The following is a 24178-nucleotide window of genomic DNA, read 5'->3' as shown; positions in this document are numbered from 1 at the left end:
CCCATAAGGCCACATGTGTTGCCAAATATTAAAAGGTAGTTAATTAAAACACAGTCACAGGGAAGAATGTTGTCATAAAAATTGTTGATGTGTATTGGCGGAAGTGAGTTTTAAATGTTTATGTTTTCTAAATGTGAATTTTGTCAATGTTCTGCACTGGTAGCTATAACTTTTGGGGACAATATTGGTTTCTCAAAATACTAACCCAATACATAAAAACGTCTCTGTCTATTCTGATGAAGTATAACCTCATGAAGCAGCTCGTGTGCACTGATCTGTGAGGACTGTTGCTTATCTATGTTGAGCTCCTGGAGTTTTGTCCCTGTCAACACAGAGCGCATTGTCTGGCACGCGCGGATGACAGGCGAATAAATGTCACTGCTGCGCGCGTTCACGTGCCAAACCTACAAGATCTCTCGCCTGTGAATCGAAAGAAACAACACATTCAGGCATACGTTTAGTGTATTATGTTCTGGATAAGGCTACAAACTAAAGCAAATTCGAATTGTGGATTTAATTTGGACAACAAGGATTAAAGCGAATACTAATAAAACGGTTAGAAAATAATGGCATGGCATTCTAAACATGCAGAAGTGGAGACCTCGGGTATCCACACCACAGCAAATGCTTTAACATTTAAATGAAAGTAAAAGACCTCGAATACGCACGATGCCATTATGCCCAACTCTCTCTCTCTCTCTCTCTCTCTCTCTCTCTCTCTCTCTCTCTCTCTCTCTCTCTCTCCCTCTCTTCCCCAGACGCAGCAGCAGCTTGGCTTGGATTCAGTACCTCCCCTATGTACTGCCTTACTCCATCACATCCCTGAACGTGCGCGGTGTGGCTGACGAGCACTTCTTTAAAACCCCGACACTTCACTGGAGTTGCTTCCCTGCGCGTTTTGAGAGTCGAAGGGAGGGGAGACGCATTCCCCAAAATCTCTTCTAACGATGGAGACCGCTCCTGGTTTATTTCCTGGCTCACACTTTACTCTTTCCACCTGGCTTATTTTTTCATCCTTGTACCTGTTTCCAAATATATATGCTGAGATAACTTGCGCACCATGCGTGTTGCCAGTGCAACTGAAAAACGCGGGGAATGTTTATCTGTCGTCTGATACTGGGAAATATTTGAGAGGGGATCAAAAGAAACCCAATCTGTCCACAGCCCCTTACCCCGGTACTGGAGTAACCAGTGGACGAGCGGCGGATGGTATTCCTGGCTTGGTGGCGAAACTGGAAAAAGACGCGGAGGTGCTGAACTCCGGTGCGCTTATGGAGAACTTCACTGAGTCCGGTTTGGATGAAGAAATGTTTTCGGATGAGTATTTGGCAAGTGATTCCGAATTCGAACCCGAGGTAAAGCGAATGGACGCCGCTTTGGGGAGAATCAAAAGAAGCGTGCCCGAGTTTTTGGAGAGCGCACGGAGCGCCGGTGCCCGCTCGGAAGAGCAAAGAAAGACCTCTGGTGTGCGCCTGGACGGATCGAGCAAACGCACCGAAGTTCGCTGGAACAAGGATGATGATGGCAAAGTGTCTGATTCCAGATCAGACGAACCCAGGGTGGTCAGCAGCACTTTTGCGCTGGCTGGAGACTCCGCGCACAACCACGCAGTCGTGTATTGGTCCGGGAAAAACAGCAGTGTAAGTACGCGCCATTCATCCTGTTTGGCTGCTTTACTGTGCAATAGTATTAAGCTAGTAATCTTTAGTGTTTCATATAATAATATTTTCGCCATCTAGTCTTTATGGTCATTGATTTATCTCAAATCCAGTTGTGTATGAAAATCAACACCTTGGGGCAACGCTCTCCACAGCGTTGCTTAAATTAAATCACCCCTTCATAAGCTAATGTTTACAGAACAAACGTCCACAGTGTGTTAGCCACCTGTTTGTGGGACACCAGGTACTTGTGTGAAGCACAGCAATGCGCCCCTAGAACTGGATTTTTGATAATGCGTAATGAAGAGTGCTCTCCAGCACCTGTATTTTCTCCATTACAGCTGTTTATATCTACATTCAACATTGCATGTCTGCAAATATGCATTAATATGCATCAGCACTGTCATTAATAATTTTCCGCTGAAATGATTTGCCTGGGGCGAGCGCAGGTTTTTGGCTGGAGTCCCCTGGCCGCGTTGTGTCTGTCTGTTACTGACTTGGGTGCGAGACAAGCGAGCGCTGCCCAAAACATTTTGGATTGGCGGGATACTTCATTATTTATATTTGAATAATCTGAATATACCAAAGAACCCTACAAAAAGTAATACGAACTGGGAACTTGCACTTCAGCAGGTTTGAGTGCACTGTTTTGATTTGTGGTTCACAGACAGGTGGTGTCTGAAGATTGTGAAATGGAGTTTAGAGGATGATCATGTGTTATATACTGCTTTTAACCTCTTAAAATGAATTTATTTGAAGCTGTTTGTGTCACAACCCGCTTCCAGGCGATGACATCAACAGGCTATACAGTCTACCAAATCATTTCTCTTCATGGCACATGAGGTGTTGAACTTATAAATCAGACTGAATTAACCATTCCCCAGCAGCTAACTCACTCTTAATAAATAAACCATCCCATCCATTCTTGTCCTTTGTTGTGCGCATTTGTGCAAGAATCCTCAATAAATCTAAAAAGAGCCAAGCGTTTTTACACCCTGTCTGCAGATACGGCATCCAGCTTTATTAACTTGTTTAGTAGCTGTCAATGGGAAAAAACAGCGATTTTGGCGAAGGGTTACTGGCTGCCAGGTCCAGTCCCTCATCGCCTCTGTTGTAAATCTCCCATAATTATTTCCAGGACTCAGGCAGCCATTTTGAAAGATTTTGTCCTGTTCAGGGACTGCCTACTCAAGCATGTTTTTCCTCACTGCATACCTGCTAAAATGCTTAGTCTTCATTGGGTGTAGTTTGTATGAGAGATGAATAAAGTACGGTGAACCTCTAACACTGAATTTCTTTTGTGTACAAGGCAAGCATAGGCTTTTGTGCGATATTAAATAAGTGCGAACCAAAGCTCTACTTTTCTTTGGGTTGATATTGATATTTATCTTGCCGTTTCACTTCAGTTTCAGTCATATTGATTGACATTCAAACATCAGTCTGTGATCTGTAAAAGTATTTGCGATGTGACCCATAAATCAACTTCATAAACACTCAACATATGAAATGGAGAGTGATACCAGTAGGGTGTGGAGATGGATCTGGTCCACCGGAGCTTATTCAATTCGATTCAATTCAGTTTTATTTATATAGCGCTTTTCACAATTGTTAATTGTTTCAAAGCAGCTTTAAATTAATAGATGTAGGAAAAGCATAGAAAGCCAGTGTAGTAATAATGTAAGTGGTGAGTTAAGCCAAAGGTGGCGGACTCTCCAGGGGATGAAAAACCCCCCTAGGAGAAAAACCCTCCTAGCTAGTTAAGTGGGAAAACTCCTAGGAGGGAAAAAACCCTTGAGAGAGATACATATATATTTATATATGAAGAGTTTGGTTCCAAAACGCAATAAATCCATTTTGACAAATTTTGGTAAAAACGTGTTTTCTATACCAAGAAAGTGACAAAATGAAAACAACTATTTTCTGTTACAAACTTTCACATAGCATCTTTAGGTTATATAATCATAAAAAATTCTATTCCATGAGTTGATTTTCAAAGATTTATTATAAAAACGGATTATTTTTTCCACAAAATGCAATAAATCCATGACAAGTTTTTATTCAAAATGCTATAAATCTATTGAATCAATAGCCTATATAAATGTGCATTCATCTTTGCCATGTTACATTCATTTAATTGACTAGTTGTACACACTAATTAAAAATATAAACATTAATGTCATTAATCAAAATACTTACTTTGTCATATTAAGAAAACACTGTCATTTCTGCGGTTATACTTGACGTCCTTGCTTAACGTGTTTCACAGCGATCATCTGTAATGTTTTGGTCCTGCTCGATTTTCGTTGACTTTGAGTAAAATTATGTACAGTTTTTCATAAGATCCTCTGGGGTCAATGTGTTAGCATGAGAAGCTTGATGCTGTCGGGAGAACAAGCATCCGTCTCCCGAGTCTCTCAGGGAAATTATTAGATGTTGATGGCTTACGTTTCTTTCCCGTCACAGAAAACCATCACAGGTTTATCAATGCAATTAAAGTATTATTTTGTTTTGTTTGTTGATCACGAAGTATAAAGTAGATGAGGAAAACTAGGACTCCATGTACTCAGCGCGCCGCCATGTTTGTTTACATTGCGTGAATGGTGGGCTGTAGGATTTATTGCGTTCTGTGAAAAAGGGGGAGTGGCGCTTATCGCATATTGGGAAAAAATGGAGAAAAGATGACAGAATAACACGGCGGATATTGGATTTTGCGTAAAATTAAGAATTTACTTTTAACTACTGACCTGATATAATACTGATTTTGGCAGTAACTCATTTTTTTTCAAAAATGCCGTTTATCGCGTTTTGGAACCAAACTCTTCATATATTTATATATACTATCGAGGTATGTGAACGCGTAAGCGAATTAAACTGGTTCCGCCGGTGGTCACTGGTCAGGCATCGGCTGGGCATCTCTTTAAAGGATGGTCAGTAGATAAGTGGTGTGATGACTTCCACAGCTGCAGGAACTCTGTTGTTTGCAGATTTACGTCTTATTTATTCATTATGCTATGATTTACATGTCCCATCGTGCGTTGATGTCAAGCATTCAGTAGGAAAATAGCACTTTTATTTGAATAAGCTCCAAGTTATAAGCTGTACATGAATGAATATGGATGTAGTCACAGAGATTGATCATTTTTATAGATCCTATTGTCAAATGCTTGAGAAATTGTAAGGCCTCCGTGAATATTTAAGTAAACCGTTGTGCTAAACGAGCTTTGTTATGGGTGTTTCTCTTGAATATATTTGAACTGTATACTATATATTTGCCTATACCTTCATATTAAATCTTTAGTTTAAAAAAGTGCCCAAACGTGGGCGTGGCTTAATAGGTTCAGCAAGTTACATCTTAATCAGTACCATCTGGATGTGAATTTGTATATATGTCTACAAAATGTGAAGATTTTCTTATAAGGCAACCTGCGTCTTGTTAACTGTAAGAAATGGTAGAGATGTGTTTGTTGGTACAGACAGTTCTAGCTTCACTAAACCGAACTGTTTTCCTTGTGCTGCATATAATCTTTATATAACTAAACATATAGTCCTGATTGAACCTCTGTCTTGAACTATTGGATGTAAAGAGGCTGTTGTGTTTATCAAAGATATCTGGCAATTGGTACGTATTTTACGAGGTGGCTAATTCGTATGACCACATTTTTTTGATGTCCCTATGACGTTGGGTTTTGTTATTGTTTTTTTTTTATAATAATAATCGTTCGTTTTTGCATGATTAACTTTTTTTGAATTCATACAAATTAGCCAACTTGTAAAATATGTATGAATTCTTGTGAGATCAGGCTGTGTTTACAGACATGGTTACAGATGACTGATCCTTTGGGTTTGCAGTCTAGAGTTTTTGTCCCAGCATGTGTCTCATTTGCTGTACTTCATGGTCTGCTGTCTCTAATGTATATGCATATATTTTTGATAAGCATACACTTTCTCCATAGTTTTTGTTTGGGGGTTTGAATGTTGAAATTCAATCAAAGATAACCATTAAATCAAAGTGACTTTATACATATTTCTGCTCTTATTGTAAAGGATTTGTTGTGTTGTACAGTACATTATTTTCTGTAAGACTTTTTATAATTTCTTTGGACAATTGATTTGTATTATGATAATTCTTTGCACATATCTTTACATATCATTAATCAGCAGTTTTTATCAGTGAGTTGCAATCAGGAGTCTGAAATTTTCCAAAGTTTCCATGGAAATTAAAGAAGGATGAATATATATATATATATATATATATATATATATATATATATATATATATATATATATATATATATATATATATATCAAGGATACAGCTGTAGTCTCAACTCTCATTTCATCAAAAGTTTACTGTTAATAAATACAAAATAGTTTTTAGAGATAGCATACTAAAGTATGCATGCATGAATCCTCTATTCAGGATTCGTGTTTGCAACCCCAACACTTCATTTTCAAGCATGCTCCAACATTTCAAGCACACTTATCCCGGCAAAAGGCAATTATTCATCTCTAATAACTCATGAAACCACATATAGATCTTTAACAGGCTTTCACATTCCTAAACATGATTTAGTAGCACTAATGCATTGTAAACCAGTTTGTCTATTTAGCGTGAATGCTAATTACTGGTAAAGGAGGCAATGAAATGTCATAAATTATTTAGCGTTGCATGGCCCCCAAACTCCAATTAGTATTTACACACTTATTTTCCAGGCCTTTTTTACGCAGCTGTGGTTCTGCTTGTGATGATGCGGTTGTGGGATTAATCTTGCCCAGGAGCTAATTTTTTTGGCTGACATTCCAAGATTTCTGGGTAATGTCAGACTCAACTTATTTTTTAGGATTTAAAATGTGGAAAATGGAGTGGAAAAGGCTGACATGATCCAATAGTTTAACACAGAATCCCGGATCACATGTTTAGTTCTTTAAGGATTATACAGTAATGTGCAAAATAGGCCAATACGATCAGACTTGAAGTTGTTTTAGAAGTTTAAATGTCCATCCATATTTATTTTTCAATCTATTTGATGAAGATACAAACAGAAAATACAGAGAAAAAAATAATTTTCAGGACTAAATGTCTTCTTTAGGCATAGTCTGTGTTTAGTGTGACCTCTTGGCACTAAACACAGCGTTTTTGAGCAGAATGAAGTTAAAAGACCAATTTCTTTAAAATTAGAAATTAGGAATAATTTTATTTAGGTTCAAGAGATCCTGCAGTTTCCTGCTATTGTGGAAGGGGAGTTTACCCTAAAAACTTGACACTTTTTTATACAGTTTTTAATACTATATATACACATTTCCTGTATTTTCTGTATGTATTCTATTAAAGAGACTGAGAAACAATTATATATGATCACTCACTCTAAAAATGGCTGGGTTATTTTTGACCCATAATGGGTAAATATTGGACAGAACACGTGCTGGGTTAAAAATTACCCCGTGCTGGGTTAAAAATGACCCAATATTGGGTTGTTGTTATGCAACTATGGGGTATAATAACCCAGCAGTTGGGTTAAAATAGCCCAGCATTGGGGCAAATTTTAACCCAGCATGTGTTCTGTCCAATATTTACCCATTATGGGTCAAAAATAACCCAGCCATTTTTAGAGTGCTATAACATTGCAAAAACAACAAATTTAATTCTGACATGGTGGCCTAAGACTTTTGCACAGTACTATATATATATAAAGAGAGAGATTGAGATTTGAAGGCGGTTAAATTACAACTTAAACTGACTGCTGAAACTCATATTTGCGTCAAATATGGACCTTTTCTATGTTCATTTAAACCAGTTGGAAACCATATGTTACCATTTCATGGGTTAAAACAACCCAGCAATTTTTAGAGTGCATTGCTCCCAGTTTACACAGCAAATAAGACATCATATACTGTCAAAAAAAAAGGTAAAAAACTACACCTTTTCTGTCGCTGTGGTGATACCCTAAAGGGCCGAGTATACTTTCTTTCCGTGTTCGTCTTGCGCGCCCAAATGTCCGCTGAGCCTTCAAAGTATACTCCGTGTTCGACACGTACGCAATACAAATTATTTCTCATTCAAATTACTGCTCTACCAGGCCGTCAGGGCAGAACTGTGTCATTTACAGTACATTAAAACATTTAGGATAGATAAAGAAAAGTAGCGGATTCACCATTGCAAACAAAGTTTATAACAAACATCAAGAAAACAAAGAACAGGAAACATTATGGTGATGAAAATGCTCCACAGCTTCTGTTCTTGGAAGAAGTGAAAATAAAAGAAGAAAAGATGATGGTGTGTGTACAAACTTTGTCTATTGCCTTTGTGTAATTGTTTGTAGTGGAGTGTCCTGTCTCAATATTTTGTAGCGCATGCGCTGTTGTATGCATAATGTTGCACATGGACGGTGCGTGGGACGACCGCAGACCTTGATGACAAAAATGACGTCATGCGGATGGTGCGCATATGCGGACGGCACTAGTATACCTTTAGCTTAACTCTTCCGCCGCCATTGATGAGATAACTTGTCAATTAAGAGAAACCGCTTCCCTGCCAATGACGAGAATTTCCAGCTTTCCGCAATACCGCTACTTCCACAACTTATACAACCCGGAAGTAGCGCTTTATGTGAAAGAGAAAGAACTCTGTGTATGTTTTAAAGATCGCTCTGCATCTGATCTCTATCAAAAGTCCTTCACAAAAATGTATTTATCTCAGCTTTTTGTTCAAAATTTTGTGTTTTTGAAGAAACCTACCCATATTTGAGAGGAGGTAAAAAGAGAACTAATAAAGGATAAAACATTTTTCTTTTCTTTTTTGAAAGCAGAGGGTCTGTTCTTTCATTTGATATATTGTTTGTTTATATATTTAAAGAATAACATTTTCTGGAAGGCATTAAACTTTTGTGAAAATCATGAAAAATGCTGCCGCTGGCTGGTAACTTTTTTTAAAAACGCTGGCGGGGAAAGAGTTAAAGAGACGCTCCACTTTTTTTAAAAATATGCTCATTTTCCAGCTCCCCTAGAGTGAAACATTTGAGTTTTACCGTTTTGGAATCCAGTCAGCCGATCTCCGTGTCTGGCGGTACCACTTTTAGCATAGCTAAGCACAATCCATTGAATCTGATTAGACCATTAGCATTGCGCTAAAAAATAACCAAAGAGTTTTGATATTTTTCCTATTTAAAACTTGACTCTTCTTGTCACGCTCGGGATGTAGAGACAGGACGCAAACGCAAAGTTCAAAATAAATAACATTTAATAATAAAGACACGAGGGCTGACATGGTGAATACAGGAAAACAGGAACATCCAACACAGGGAACAGACAGGGTAATGACAATAATCCGGCAACCGGTGTGACAGAAACAAGGCATATAAATACAAAGACAATTAAACATAAGACAGGTGTAGTGTATTGGCGTAATGAGTCAATGAGTGTCCAGGTGAGACGGATCAGTGCAATACACAAAACATGACACGGACTAGCCGTGACATAACCCCTCCCTCTACGAGTGGCTACCAGACACTCACATAAACACAAAACAAAAACAAAGTCTGGTAGCGAGAGTCCAAGGGAGGGGTGAAGGGCTTGGGGACCCTGGCGAAGCCGGCAGCCGCCGGGACGAAACCAACAGGACGGTGGGCCGGACTGCGCCAGGAGAACCGGAGCGATCGCTCCGAGAACCGAGGCAGACGAATTACCCCCCTTCTGGGAATCGCCGACGATGAGGTGCCCCCGGAAGTCATCTCCCGTCCCCTCGTGGAAATGGAGACCCTCACTCGGTAGCCACCCCGGGGAAATGATCGGGCGTGGTCCGTTCCGGATCCCCCTACGAGCGGGACGGTGGTCCTCCGAGGGACCGTCGACGACGACTCAACCGTTGGGGGACCGCCTGGGCCGATCCTCCTCCCACAGGCCCGCAGGAGCGAGCGATCGCTCACGGTGGTCCCCAAGAGACATCGGGGCTGATGGGGAAATGAACCCCGATGTCACTACTCCCCCTCGACGAAACTCCTGGGGGAGCCGCCCTCCGTGAACTTGCTGCGTCCAGTTTGGCCGGATTATTCTGTCACGCTCGGGATGTAGAGACAGGACGCAAACGCAAAGTTCAAAATAAATAACATTTAATAATAAAGACACGAGGGCTGACATGGTGAATACAGGAACACAGGAAAACAGGAACATCCAACACAGGGAACAGACAGGGTAATGACAATAATCCGGCAACCGGTGTGACAGAAACAAGGCATATAAATACAAAGACAATTAAACATAAGACAGGTGTAGTGTATTGGCGTAATGAGTCAATGAGTGTCCAGGTGAGACGGATCAGTGCAATACACAAAACATGACACGGACTAGCCGTGACACTTCTGTATTACATCGTGTACTAAGACCGATGGAAAATTAAAAGTTGCGATCTCCTAGGTCGATATGGCTAGGAACTATACTCTCATTCTGGCGTAATAATCAAGGACTTTGCTGCCGTAACATGGCTGCAGGATGCACAATGATATTAGGCAGCGCCCGAAAATAGTTCCCAGCTTTTGAAAGTTACCAAGATGTAAAGTTATCAGGTGCTACGTTGTATAATTTAATATGTTTTGTTTAATTCAAATTGTAAGTTTTAAAATGTTTTATGTCATACATTTTCACCGTACACAAGGGAGGTCGCACCCTAAACAAGTTTGAGAACCAATGCCCTAAGGAACCATTTTGTACCCCTAACATTTCACTGGTACAAAATTGTTCCTTAAAAGGTATACAACTGGTCCTTAGGGTATAATACCCCCAAAGGTACAATATTTCAATCTGTTGTATATTCATAAAGGTATAAAATGGTACATTTGAGGGTACCTTTCCAACAACAGAAAATGTGCAGTAATATTTTATGCAGTTAATATTTACGAGGGGGCTAATTCAAATGAATTTGTACGATCAAATATGTACATTTGTATACAATATGCTTTTGCCCCAGTAATGTTGGGTTTAGGGGTGAGGTGTCATTATTGTTATTTTCTAATAATTGTACCTTTTTGCATGATTCACTTTATTCGAAATGTATCAGTAAAATACGCACAGTATGAATTCATGTGAGATTAGTTTGAAATATCTTCAAAAAATAACATACATGGTTAGCTCCGCCCCTTTTTATGCACAGCATTGGTTCATCTACAAACATAATCACTTCTGAAAAGTTACTTAGTAGTTTGGTGGAATTTATTCTCAGAACCAAAGGCTGCACAGACATGACCCATAATTAGGTAATCTAGGCATTTTAGATTAAGGACACACTCTTTCCTATCAGAAGCGACTAAAATAAATTTCCTCTTATCTGCCTCTGTGAGTATAGTTCATTTATCTCCCTAATATTCAGCTCCAGGAGCGATGTGTGACGTGCAGAACACATCACATCCTCTTCCCTTTGTAGCATAGCATCATCCACTGGATGAGAAACGTGATGAGTCGCTTTACAAGCCCCCTAAACGCAGCCATTATCTCCATTGTTGGGGCGACGGCAGAAAAGCCTGGGCTCTCTGGAGACAAGAACGTTCCCGCATAATCACATGCTTGGCTGCTGAACCCAAACAGGCAACAAGGGTGTCTCCAAATGTATGTGTCCCCCTGTGTTAATTAGACTGATATAACAGAATGTCAGATGTGATTTAGTTTCATCCCGGTCGCGTTAAACACTTTTGTCTCCGTTGGGTTGTTCAGGCAGTCTCTTTGTCTCTCTCTCTGTTTATCTCTCTTTATCTATCTCTCTCTGAGACTGGCTGTGAGACAAAGTGCTACACTCGAGGTAGATTACAAAACACTTCTATGATATCAACTACATATCGTTTTGGATTCGCTGAACAATACGGCACTATCAGAGATCCGTACATGATTCTGTAGAAAGAAATATTACACAACTCAGATCAGACATTTTGTTTAGATAAGGATGCATCACATTTAACTCGACTGTTTTGGAGAATTTCAGTCTGATACTAGTTTTAGATTACGAGGCTGCATTTACACTACAAAGCCTAATGCATGGATTTTGACCCATATTTAGCTTTTGTCCTGTGCACAGTTCAGTTGATGACCTCATTAAAAAAAACAAAAACACTTTTTACATGCACGCAGCGATAACCAATCCATGCATGACCATTTTATGATATAGCTTAGCCATAATAGGCTTTATGCCCAGCTGCACTACTTCGTGAACTTCAGCCAGCTCCTTGTTTCCTGTCTGCCATTATTGGACAAACTGATTAATCCAGGTGTGCCTGACCTCAGTATTCACAACACCAATAATCAGACACACCTGGATTAATCAGTTTGTCCAAAAATGGCAGACAGGAAACAATGAGCTGGCTGAAGTTCAGGAAGTAGTGCAGCTGGGCATAAAGCCTATTGTATTTCCAAAAGAATTGCAGTTTTCCTTAAACAGGAAGTCGTGATTGATTTTACTTCTGTATTGTGACATAATTCTGAGCGAAACGGAAGATCACACAAGGAAAATAGTAAGCGTGGATTGTGAACTAATTGGATATAGAAAAGTAGGTGTCAGAAATGGAACTAGCAGCAGACTGACATTTGGAGGGGGCGGGGTTAACAGATGCCCAACCCAAGCTTTTAAACTGACATCACCAAAGAAGAATGACCACAACTTACAAGAGGGACATATATTTTAAATATAATGACCGACACAAATTAATTGTTTATAATGGACAGTGGCGGCTGGTGACTGCTCTTCCGAGGGGCGCAAATTCAAAACAAGTGTTGGGAGTGTCATGTGTGTTGCTCAAAATATGTGTTTGTTGCGTCATGTAAACCATGTGCATCACGTGTTTTGTCAAAATAAGTGCCTGCTGCACACACGTCAAAACCTTTTATAATAAAAGAGACGCTCACGTTCACAAAATACACACAAGACACTCCCTTAACAGTAAACTCTGATTACGCATGACACTATGCGAGTATCTGGCAAACGCGAGCGTATTTTTTATCATAAACCCTTTAGACGCGTCTGCAGCAGGCACTTATTTTGACAAGACATGTGATGCATAGGTTCACTGGACGCACCGAACACATATTTTGAAATGACGAACCAAACACATGACGGGCTACATACATGTTGTGACGAACTTCGCATCATGCGCCCTCACAAAAAGAAGTCACCGGCCACCAGTGAAAATAAGAATAGTAATTTTTTATTTCATGGGGACTTTAAAGCGTCTTTAAACAGTGTAGAGGATGAATGAATAAGACATGAAGGTAGACGGGCTCCACGCTCACGATTAACTCTGTGAACTTGCGCATGTTTATTTGGCAGAAAGAATTTTAATAAGACTGTGTTTGTGTGAATCATGTTCATTTACAGCTTCTCTTGATGTCGACTAATGCTGACAGATTCCTCCGCACAACCAGAGCTCCATCCACACACTGTCTAATTAAAACTAATCTAGCTTTAATTTACTGGCTGAAATCAAAAAGCGGCGAATTGACGTTATTACCATTTCTGACAGCTTTGCTGTTTACTCCATGCCAAATTTGGCTAAAAACACACCGCACAAAACAAGTCTAGTTAAAACGATCATTTTTCTATATTCAGATGGATAACACACATCATCAGGGCTCCAGACTAACTTTTTTCACTAGGAGCACAGTGGCCCCCAACTGAAAATTTTAGGGGCGCAACCAGAAAATTTAGGGGCACATACCGTAAATCAACATGCTAACCAAATATTCACATTTCTACTAAGCAATACACTGTATTACTAATAAATACTTTGATGATAGATGCAGAAAGTACAATGTGCTGTTTTAAATTCAGTGTCACATCACAAAAAAAAGGTCAAATTTACTGGTCGCACATGTCTCAAATTTTGGTGGCGAAATGCAGTCTGGAGCCCTGATCATGTAATATAAAAAGTTACTTGTTTGCCATAAAAACTAATGGCGTTTTCCATCCCTATGCCCTGTTCTCTTTGGAGATCAGAACTCTTGATGTGTCAACTCTAGAGGAAGTTGCGCAATTGTGTTGTTTTCTCTTTATCTGGAGTGATTGTTTATGTGGTGTCCCCTTCGTGAAGAGCCCTTCAAGGATGCATAAATGCCGTTTGGAAAATGCCCTAGTGTCAGTGAGGATCTTGATATGAAATAGGAGGCACATGATGTACACAGCCTGATCTCACAAGAAATCGTACATATTTTACGAGTTGGCTAATTTGTATCCATTCATACGAAGTTAATCGTGCAAAATTGTATGATTCTCATGAAAAAAACAACAACAACGAAAATGAACCCCTAACCCAGCCCCTAACCCCAATGTCACAGGGGTCAGGGCAAATCGTACCAAAACTTACGACTGTGGTCGTATGAATGAATATGAATTAGCCAACACATAAAATATGTGAGATATCGCTGGATGTACCAGGATCTATTTATCTCTCTCTCCATTTCTTATAGAAACTACAAACTCTTATTTAACAGCTAAGGGCATGTTCATACTTGACATGTTTAAAAAAATAATTGTTTTGGTTTGATTTTTGGTCCGTACCAAAAAATGATTTACCCAAAAATGTATTAAGTTATACACGCTTAGCGTTCACACTTATCCTGGCTAACACCAGACCAGTCCCATAGAGAATGACACGTCGTCTGGGAACCGCATGTTCATTTTCTCGTATTTGAGGCGTGGTTTATGAATGCCCAGAACCGTTTATTGGGCGCTACGAATGTCTATCAAATGCGTCTGTACGTAGCTCATAGCCAATGTTTCAATTATACCAGATGACATTATGTAGAGTGACATAAATTCAAGTGTCAACAACTTTTATCGAGTAATTTCCTTATGTCATGTGTCCTTTTATTTTTAATGACTTTGTTAAATAAAGTTTGAAAAGAAACTTTTATCGGGTGTTTCACACAGAGAAAGCTATACAACTAAACCGGTAGCTGTATATTGATATTGAAAAGCAACACAACTTAGTGGCATTGTGACAAGCACAGGACAAGCATATTGACAATATTATAATATATAATTGTTGAAAAGTTGCTCTTTTTTAAATACGCTTGCATTCAAAACTACTTCGAACACTATATCTAAGGCTGCATCAAAAAGTAACTTCGCGTCTGCTGCCGTTATGGATAAACAATACTGCTTCGGTGTGTCGCGTAGACGTCGTCATCGTCTTGCTGCCCCCTCCCCATTCTGTGATTGGTTCCCTATTTCAAGGGAAAAATTAGTTTCCATGCTAGACTTGCTAGTTCACACTGGCATTTTACACTGGAAAAATCTCTGGTTGCACATGACTTCGACTCGCGTGAAAAGTCCGGTCCCCTTCTCCCTCTCATAATGGGAGAGGGAGGGTGTTCCTGCGCCGAGTCGAAGTACTCCCAAAAGTGCTATTACGCCATAAAATATAGTTCCTCTTTTAAATCCGCTTAGAAAAGCGCTACATTTTTTTTGTACCACCAAACTTGCTCGTATAACTACTCGTCTTAAATAGGAAAATGCTGATGTGTTTGGTCGCTTCTAGCTTTCTCTGGGTGGTGCCATTGAATGAATGGGGCTAAGCTAAATGCTATCAAAGCGTCGCAGCGCGCTCCAGCACTTACGTGCACACACACAGATGATAGAGGGATGTATCAACAATTCTTAGTTAAGGTAATAACATATTTTAATATTGAAAATGAGTAGACTATTCCTTTAACAAACATTGTTCTTGCTCCGGCTTTAACTTTTGTATATTCGGCAGTTTTGCAACAACGGGCGAATCTTTTCTCACGTCTTTCTCCGCTGCCATTACTGAACTACAACTCAAACTGACGCACAAGCTCAACGTCATCGTTCTTAGCCACCCCCATCTGTTCACTGATTGGACCTGCAGATTTTTGCAGGAGAAAACAAAACTCTACACAGCAGTCCCAGACGTAGTACTGAAGCGAAATGAAAATTAAGCGGACGCACGTAGGAGGGCGGAGCCAGGTTAATAATAATCTATCTGTAATTATTTAATCATCCTCATGGCACCCCAGATGTGTAAGACTGTATATTTACTTTAAAAATAATTGTAATCCTATCGGTCACGAGACTACAAAGAAAAAGTTATTTCTAAGTTATTGGCATGTTTCCAATTTTTCAATGTTTTACTTGGATCTGCTTGTTTATATTTCAGTTTTGTCATGGAGCCATCTTTTTTATCCACTCCCTTCCAACCACTAATCTTAAAAAGATCTCATAATCCAATCAATTCCCAATGGATATATCTAAAAATTGCCCCACATTTTTGTCTTGTTAAATATTCTATTTCATATGGAAATGCATCACATACAGAAGTAAAATGTCAAGTTGTTTAACTACAGTACAGTTAAGTTATCATACTGTTGAGTCAAACAGCTTGACATTTTATTTCTGTACAGTATGCATTTACAAGATATTCAACAAGACAAAAAATGTTGGACACGATTTAATTTATCCCTTGGGAATTGATTGGATTATGAATGATTATCAATATTTAACATTTTCTATTGTGATGAAAATGTGTAACCCATCTCTTAACTTGTCCTCAGTGACCAGATATCTAACCTTCATGTTTATGGTCCATCTAAACGATTTTGAATGCAGAAAAATTCAGTTCCTCACACTTTTCCCCCTTTACGCCACATTGTGTGACTATCGAATTCTAATCAACTAGATATAAATAATAAACAAGTCAGCAAGGCAGGAGTGTTTATTGCCCATCTCACAGTTCGATAAAGCAGAAGGAAATTGCTTCCAACTCTTATTACTTGTTTAACTCCACATGCACCTAGAAGTTTTCAATCTGATCTAAACACAGACTCCAAAGAAATAGAAAAAGCAATGCAGACGGTCAGAAAGCGTGGTAAAGCTGAGTAAAATGGGCTCCAGAACAAAAATGCCAAAGATTTCAAGGACAAAGGATGAAAGCAACTGAACAGGCCATGGAGAGTATTTTTTAGTGTATAGGTATGTGTGTGTGTGTGTGTGTGTGTGTCTGTGTGTCTGTGTGTGTGGTTGATTGTTCTGCGAATTTAACACAGTCACTAAATAACACTATGATTGTTCACCATGGCTGTTGCTATGGCAATCCGAGCGTGTTTGCCAAAGGGAAGACTGTGACAGAGTGAATTAAATGTGCCTGATCCTTATTTACTGAACTCCATCCAATAGCACATTGTGGTGCAACATGTGAGAAGACGGCCTATTCGCAATGGAAGTGGACCATTTACTGACAATATACAGTATGTATTCATGCATAAAAAGTCGGCATATTTTCGATTTGATTTTAAAGCTTAAAGGAAAAGTTCACCTAAAGTTCAAGCAACATGACTTTAAAACTACTTGTTTTTGCAGGTAAATGTAACCTACCATTTTAAAGTTTGACTTGTGATACCTTGACATAATGTATAAAAACAAGTTGAAATTGTTCAACTTAATTTCGGTAACATAAAATATATGAAGAGTTTGGTTCCAAACGTGATAAACGTCATAAAAAAAATAGTTACTGCCAAAATCAGTATTTTATCAGGTCAATATTAAAAAGTCAATTCTTCATTTTATGCAAAATCCAATATCCGCCGTGTTTTTCTGTCATCTTTTCTCTCTTTTTTCCAAACCGCGATAAACGCCACTCCTCCCTTTCTGTAAATCACAGCGCACCATTTCACGCATTGTAAACAATAATGGTGGTACTTTGAATACACCAGAATCCTAGTCTACTTTGTACTTCATGATCAACAAACAAACAAAAACAAAATAATAATTTTGATGGCATGGATAAACCTGTGGTGATTTTCTGTGGCGGGGAAGAAACGTAAGCCATCAAAATCGAAAAATTTACGTGAGAGGCCCTCGAGCGAAGGAAAAATGTCGGCTGTTGCTTGTTCTCCCGACACATTGACCCCAGAGGATCTTATAAAAAACTTTCCATTATTTTACGCAAAGTTAATTAAAAATTGAGCAGGACCAAAACATTTTACAGCTGATCGCTGTCAAAAAAGTTCAGCGACGACGTCCCAAGTATAACAGCAATGACAGTGTCATTAATATAACAAAGTAAGTGTTTTGATTTATGCCATTAATGTTTATTTTTTTAATCTGTGTATACCACTAGTCAACTAAATGAATATAACATGGCAAATATGAATGCACATTTATATATTGATTCAATAGATATCTAGCATTTTGGAAAGAAAAATCTGTTTTTATAATAAATCTTTGAAAATCAAATTATTATAACCTAAGCTATGTGAAAGTTAGTAACAGAAAAAAGTGGTTTTCATCTTGTCACTTTCAGGGTAGAGAAAACATGTGTTTACCCAAATTAGTCAAAATGGATTTATTGCGTTTTGAAACCAAACTCTTCATATGTTGATTTGACATTATTTTTTACAGTGATTGTAAGCAGTATTATTCCCATGGTTGCTAACATTTGTCGAACACTTACAGTCACACTGAAACTTAATTTTTTAAGGTAAGTGGTCGCAGTCAATTTATTTAAGCTACATTTAAACAAAAGTTTTTTTTTTTCTATTTTTAAATTTTTTTTTGTTTAAATATAGCTTAAAATTGATTGCAACCAATTACCTTAAAAAATTGAGTATATTGAATGAATCATTTTTTTCAGTCTTAGTCTCAGTCCTAGGCAAGTTCTACCCTTTTTGCTGGCCATTAAAAGTTTATAAAACCTCAAAAAGCATTTAAAATGCATCTGATTTGTGCCCAGTTCTTTGCACGGCTCCTTCCATCTATGTCAGCTTCTGGAAATGAGATGAATACTGGGGCCTGTGAACATGGTCCTGATAATAATATCAAACATTCACAGCTATATCGCAGCAGGACAGTTCCATTAGGAGCGTCGCACTTCAGAAGTTATTCAGCAGTAACCCAGATTTCATACAAGGTAAAAGAAGTGTGGTTAATTAAACTTGCATACGCCAATTTGTTTTTGTAACGCACGCTTGGAACTGAGGTGATATTAATTATCATAAGAGCAAATTTAAGAGGCTTTCATCACCGCTCTCCTGACAAGGCCAGGATGAGATGCTTTTGTACTTCTTTAAAGCAGTTTTGTGGGTTAAGGCTAGTAGTATTATTGAGACATTATTTTCGTGCAACCTGATCTCACGAATTTCCGTGGCATAGTCACGGAATTTTGTGCCCATTTTTCTGTGGCATTCTAACGGATCTCCGCATTTTTCCGTGGCCCTGCTATGGACTGTCTTTTTCCGTGGCATTCTCCCGGATTGGTTACTCAACTGTTTTGTCCTATTTTCTTACCATTTTCGCTTCGGTTTAGGGTTAGATTTACATGAAATGATATCCCTACCCAAAACCCAACTCTTACCCCAACACCAGGTGACAATTGTTTAAAGTTTAGAAAATATAGAAGAATAAATCAGAAAAAATAGTATAAACCAATAGTTAAAGTGACATACTAACGCAAACACCAAATCTAACCCTAAACTGAAGCGAAAATGGTTTGAAAATAGGAAAAAGCAGTTGAGCCACCAATCCGTGAGAATGCCACGGAAAAAGACAGTCCGTAGCAGGGCCATGGAAAAATGCGGAGATCCGTGAGAATGCCACGGAAAAATGTGCACAAAATTCCGTGACTATCCCACGGAACTTTGTGAGATCATGTTGTTTTCGTGACATGAAGCTAAAAAGTGTGAAATTACAAAAATAATTGTTTTTATATATGTATACATATATAAACAGAGTAACAGAGTTAGACTGTCAAAAAGTCGTTGCACTTTTTAAGTTCAATCAATTTAAAATTTCAATTATTTTTAACTTTTTTAACTCATTCACCGTCATTGACGAGTTATCTCGTCAATTACGAGTTAATATTTAACTAATAAATACGCCTTTCTGGACGAATTTCAAAGTGAAAGTGTAATACCGCTTTTATCCACTAGATGGCCAAACCGAATTTTTCCAAAACGGAAGTTAAAAAGATTTAATGATTTATTTTAACTGCCTTTATGTTTGATAGTGATTCTGAGTCTGATCTCTAACATAAATTCCTTTACAAAAACGCAATTTTTTAAGCTTTTTGCTCAAAATGTTATATTTTTGAAGAGAAATATCCATACTTCAGTGGTTAAATTAAGTGGAGAGAGAAAATAATTCACAGCACAATTTTCAATTGCAACAAACCACCATCATTGCGATCAGTGTTTGAATTTTATCAGCTCATTTGCATTTTAAAGGACACACCCACAAGGGCACATTTTTGAAAACACCAACAAAGTGGCAATTTTAACATATTATAATAAATTATCTATATGGTATTTTGAGCTAAAACTTCACATATGTGCTCTGGGGACACCAAAGATTTATTTTGCATCTTAAAAAAGTCTTGTGCCATGGCCCCTTTAACTAGGAGTTGGAATAAATTAAATAAAGCTACTAAATTCTAAAACTTTATTTTAGAATTTATAGTAACTGTTCACTAGTCAAGGATGTTTAAATAAAGTGTAAACTGATATTGATTGAACTTAAAACTTTAAGTGCAACATTACGCTGGCAAGTAATTTCTGCATTTATTTGAGTTGTTTATGTTTTGTCTACAATCACTGTAAGCCCGGATAAGTTGAGTTTACTTAAAAAATTAAGGTAACTCGTTGCCTTTAAAAATGTAAGTAATGATTACTTAAAAACTTTAAGTGATGTTTACTTAAACATATACGTTGTTCTAACAACAATTTTAAGTTTAATGTACTTAATGCTTTAATGCTTTAAATTTGTGAGGAAACCCGTTGCATATAACTATAGTTTTTATCACTTTATATTACTTTTGATGTAATAAATGGTATTATAACACAAAATGAATGACTGACTTTAAGTCAATCATTGAATAAACGTGATTCTCCACAAAAACACAAACAAAACTTTGTCAGTACTGTGGAGAGAAATACAATAAAATGTTCTGAACAGGGTTCATGTACGGAAACACTGATCACCTGAACGGTGACTTCACAAAATTATAGTTTACAACAAAACAACATCAATAAAATAAGAGCTTGAACCTATATGACATTTTAATAACAAATATTTGAGTAGTGAAAGTTCTTATCAGTTTTTATTCTCTGAAAAAGCAGAAAATAATCAAAATATTCCAGTGCAAAGGATTATGGGTATTCCTCACAACATGAACTACTGTAATAATTTTAAGTTCATTTTACTTGAATGTTTTAGTTTAATGGATTTTGTAAGCTTAAAAGTTAAATCAACTAAACGTTTTAAGCTTTGGCTTCAAAACAGAAAAGATTAAGTGATGTTTACTTGATTGTTTAAGTAAAGACAATATCTGGGTTAACAGTGATGTTTGCATAAACAACAACATAAAATTTTTTGGCAACTACTACTACAGTGAGCAACCGAGGAGGAGAACAAATTGTTGAATAAAATCGTTTACACAAAACTAAAACACAAAAGTGTTTTTGTCGCTTCATTAAATTATTATTAAACTACTGATGGCAGATGGAGCTTTTTGGCGATGGCTTGATTGTGTAAATCAAACTGCGTGTATGGGACCGTCACAACAAGCCTCCCGGTTTTCAACAAAAATATAAAAAAAATATGTTTTGAAGACAATCGAAGGACTTGGTGGTTTAGTACGCCACAGGGGTAAGTGATTCATGATAAAATTGTAATTTTGAGGTGAACTAACTCTTTAATGTGCCGTATCAAGGTTATAGGTCACTTAATATTTACAGTTTCTATAAAGGGAGGGGGGGTATAGCAGGACCTGACCTCTGCCAGTAGAGAATTAATATGCAAATACTTAAATGATCCATCTGATTAGCATACATTGGAAGTGTGTCCGTATGCAAATAGCCAGCTTTATAAATCTTTTAAAGAGCATAATTTTCCGCTTTTCTAGTTTAAAGTTCGCATTACCACTTATTATTTCATGCCGAGTTCGATTTCACCAAGACCATTACATGAGAGATAATTCACCCTGCGCTCTCATTCATTTTCATTTCAGTATATTAGATAACAACGGGCCAGTATTGCTATTCGCATTGCAGATGGCTTATTTCCGAACGCATCCGTTCTGAGACTAGCACGTTCACATAATCCCTCCGATTGCAAAGTTCAGGGTGTATAAACTGCTGACAATTCTCACAGGATTATTTTCCCACCCTGACTGATTGGATGAAAATAAGAATTTGATTGAAGTTTCTCACTCTCATGTATGCGGACTGCAAGCCAAATCTGTCGACCTTTTTTTCTTCATTATGTGAGACACAAGTGATGTGGTATGTAATGATGTGTAAAACTGATTCTGGATCAGTCTTTATTATACGCAAATGAAGTGGGATTTAGGAGGTTGATGGGATAAAATGCTCCCGATACGGTAGCTGGCACCAACTGCATTTTTAGCTTGCCGGAAAGTTTGACCAGCAGAGAAGTGCAAGAGGTCAAATCTGTTCTCTTCTAAATGTGTATCTGTGTGTGTTTTTTATTATGTGGACACCAATAAGCAAAAATATGACGTGCTGGGCTTATGTAGCTCATTAGTGTGCATGCAACCTCACTGTTTGTGTGAACAAACAAACAACCTAACACAAATACACAAATACTCTCTCCATTTTCTTCCTAGATAAATTTCTTTGTAAAGAAACATCCTGAGGCAGTTGCTCACGGCCTCACTAGGGGGAGCGTAGAGCTTGAAGCCGAACGGTCGTACTCGTTTTGCGGCTGTATGCTCATATCTCATTAAGAGTTGTGACGACGCTTTTTTGCCAGCGTCCTATTTTCATCTCCCGCTGAGCTGTTAAAATGGCTCCGGTTTTGATGGCATCGCTGGGGTTTCTCTAGCATACACATGAGGCGAGTGAAAAGTCTGCCGGAGCTGATGGAGAGAAAGTTTGAGCGAAAAAAGATAGTTAAGTGAACTCCCCGTAATCACAAGGTTTATGAGAAACGGAGAGTGAAGGAAACGGCGTGTGACAAGACTACAGATTTAATCAAATTCAAAGCTTTCACTCCCAGCACCACATACGCCAGACGACAAAACAATAACCGCAGCAAAGCATTCTGGGAGCGGATGGCATTTACAGCACCACCGCTGTGGTTATTTCGGTACCTCAAATTTTTGTTGCTACGTGACTCGCTTCTAACAATAAACCATCCATTTGTAATACACCATTAAAAGTTTAAAGGGCACATATTATGAAAATTTTTACAAGATGTAATATATGTCTCAGGTGTGCCTAGGATGTGTCTGTAAAGTTTGAGCCCAAAACACCCCACAGATCATTTGTTATAGCGTGTCCAAATGCTTTAGGATGTAAAGGGCTCACATTGCATCTCTAAGCAATACGCGCCATATCAGTGCACCTCTGGAGGAGCGTTTTAATGCAGGACTTTGATAAGTAAGAGCCACAACAGTAAAAGTGTGAGCGAGACACTTAACTCTGGGACCCTGTATCGGGTCCAAAATTATTTATTATATAAAATATTCCTTTAATATTTAATGGTCTGTCATAGACCCCAGTACCACATATGAGAAACTGTTTGAAAGCTTAGAATCTCTACTTTCTGCAGATATACATCACTTTGACATATATTTTACTGTAAGAAAGTTATTTACACTTAATTTACATCACCCCCCAAACTTTTTTATATCATTTAATATTCACATATTTCATATTTTCAAGTATGACAAACATGGGCAAATCTTATATCAAATGAAAGCTCTCACTCTCAGGAACAAGGCTACATCGTTATTTTTGTTATCGCTATTATTATCACATATCCAACAATCGTCAAATAAATAATGAGGTAAAAATTGTCTTTTGTAAACGTATGTGAAACTTGAGCGTGGACTGCCTCAGATAGCACAGATAGCCACAAATGCTACACCATCTTTTATCTTAGGTCCTACTCTAAAAAATGAGTCCATTCACAGCATTTTCTTTGGTTGTGTGCATGAATAATCCCTTGCTATTTATTATATGTGCAAAACAAAATATGAAAAATTTATTTTCACACCCTTCAGTAAAATAAGAATAACTTTTTTTTGGGGTGTTTACTGTCTGCAGTCTGCTAGAGTACACAGAACCAGAGTAATTCACCTTCAAAGACAATGTTTACAACAAAAATAGAAAATTTGGTGTTTAATCATATGAAAAACAACATAAATAACAATATTTGTCACAAACAGCAGCTTTTTATGTAACTTCAAAGGGTTTTCTGTAAAATTATATAAAGAAATTGCATTTATTACACTGTATGTGGTTATGGGGCACTTCAAATATTTTTAGGTGGAAATTAAATACAAAAAGGGTATTATTCCATGGAGTAAAATAACTTTTGCATAGATTATGATAGAGAAAAAAAAATACTTTTTCCTCTGTAAGCTGACTATTGCTGGAATCAAACAAACTGTCTGCAGGTTTCGTTACCACTCAGGGCCAGAGTTAAATAGAAAAAGCGACCTATTCATTTTTGTGTTTATTAGAGGACTGACAACACATACAACCATGTTTAGCACTTTCAACAGTGTTTA

The 24178-nt window shown here is 37.9% G+C and overlaps 1 protein-coding gene across 1 annotated transcript in view; it reads left to right on the top strand.

Annotated features, from left to right (window-relative positions):
- The first annotated feature begins 735 nt into the window (after window positions 1-735).
- The window catches only part of sorcs3a (sortilin related VPS10 domain containing receptor 3a), a 314187-nt gene continuing 290744 nt past the window's right edge, over window positions 736-24178 (top strand). Inside the window, exon 1 of the mRNA XM_055204570.2 lies at window positions 736-1640. Coding sequence (XP_055060545.1) covers window positions 948-1640 — 693 coding nt within the window. The 5' untranslated portion in view covers window positions 736-947. The remainder of the gene's footprint in view (window positions 1641-24178) is intronic.

This window comes from Misgurnus anguillicaudatus, chromosome 3, assembly GCF_027580225.2.
Source record: "Misgurnus anguillicaudatus chromosome 3, ASM2758022v2, whole genome shotgun sequence".
NCBI classification, from domain to species: domain Eukaryota; kingdom Metazoa; phylum Chordata; class Actinopteri; order Cypriniformes; family Cobitidae; genus Misgurnus; species Misgurnus anguillicaudatus.
Note: the sequence above shows the minus strand (reverse complement) of the source record. Positions and strands in the feature narration are given on the sequence as shown.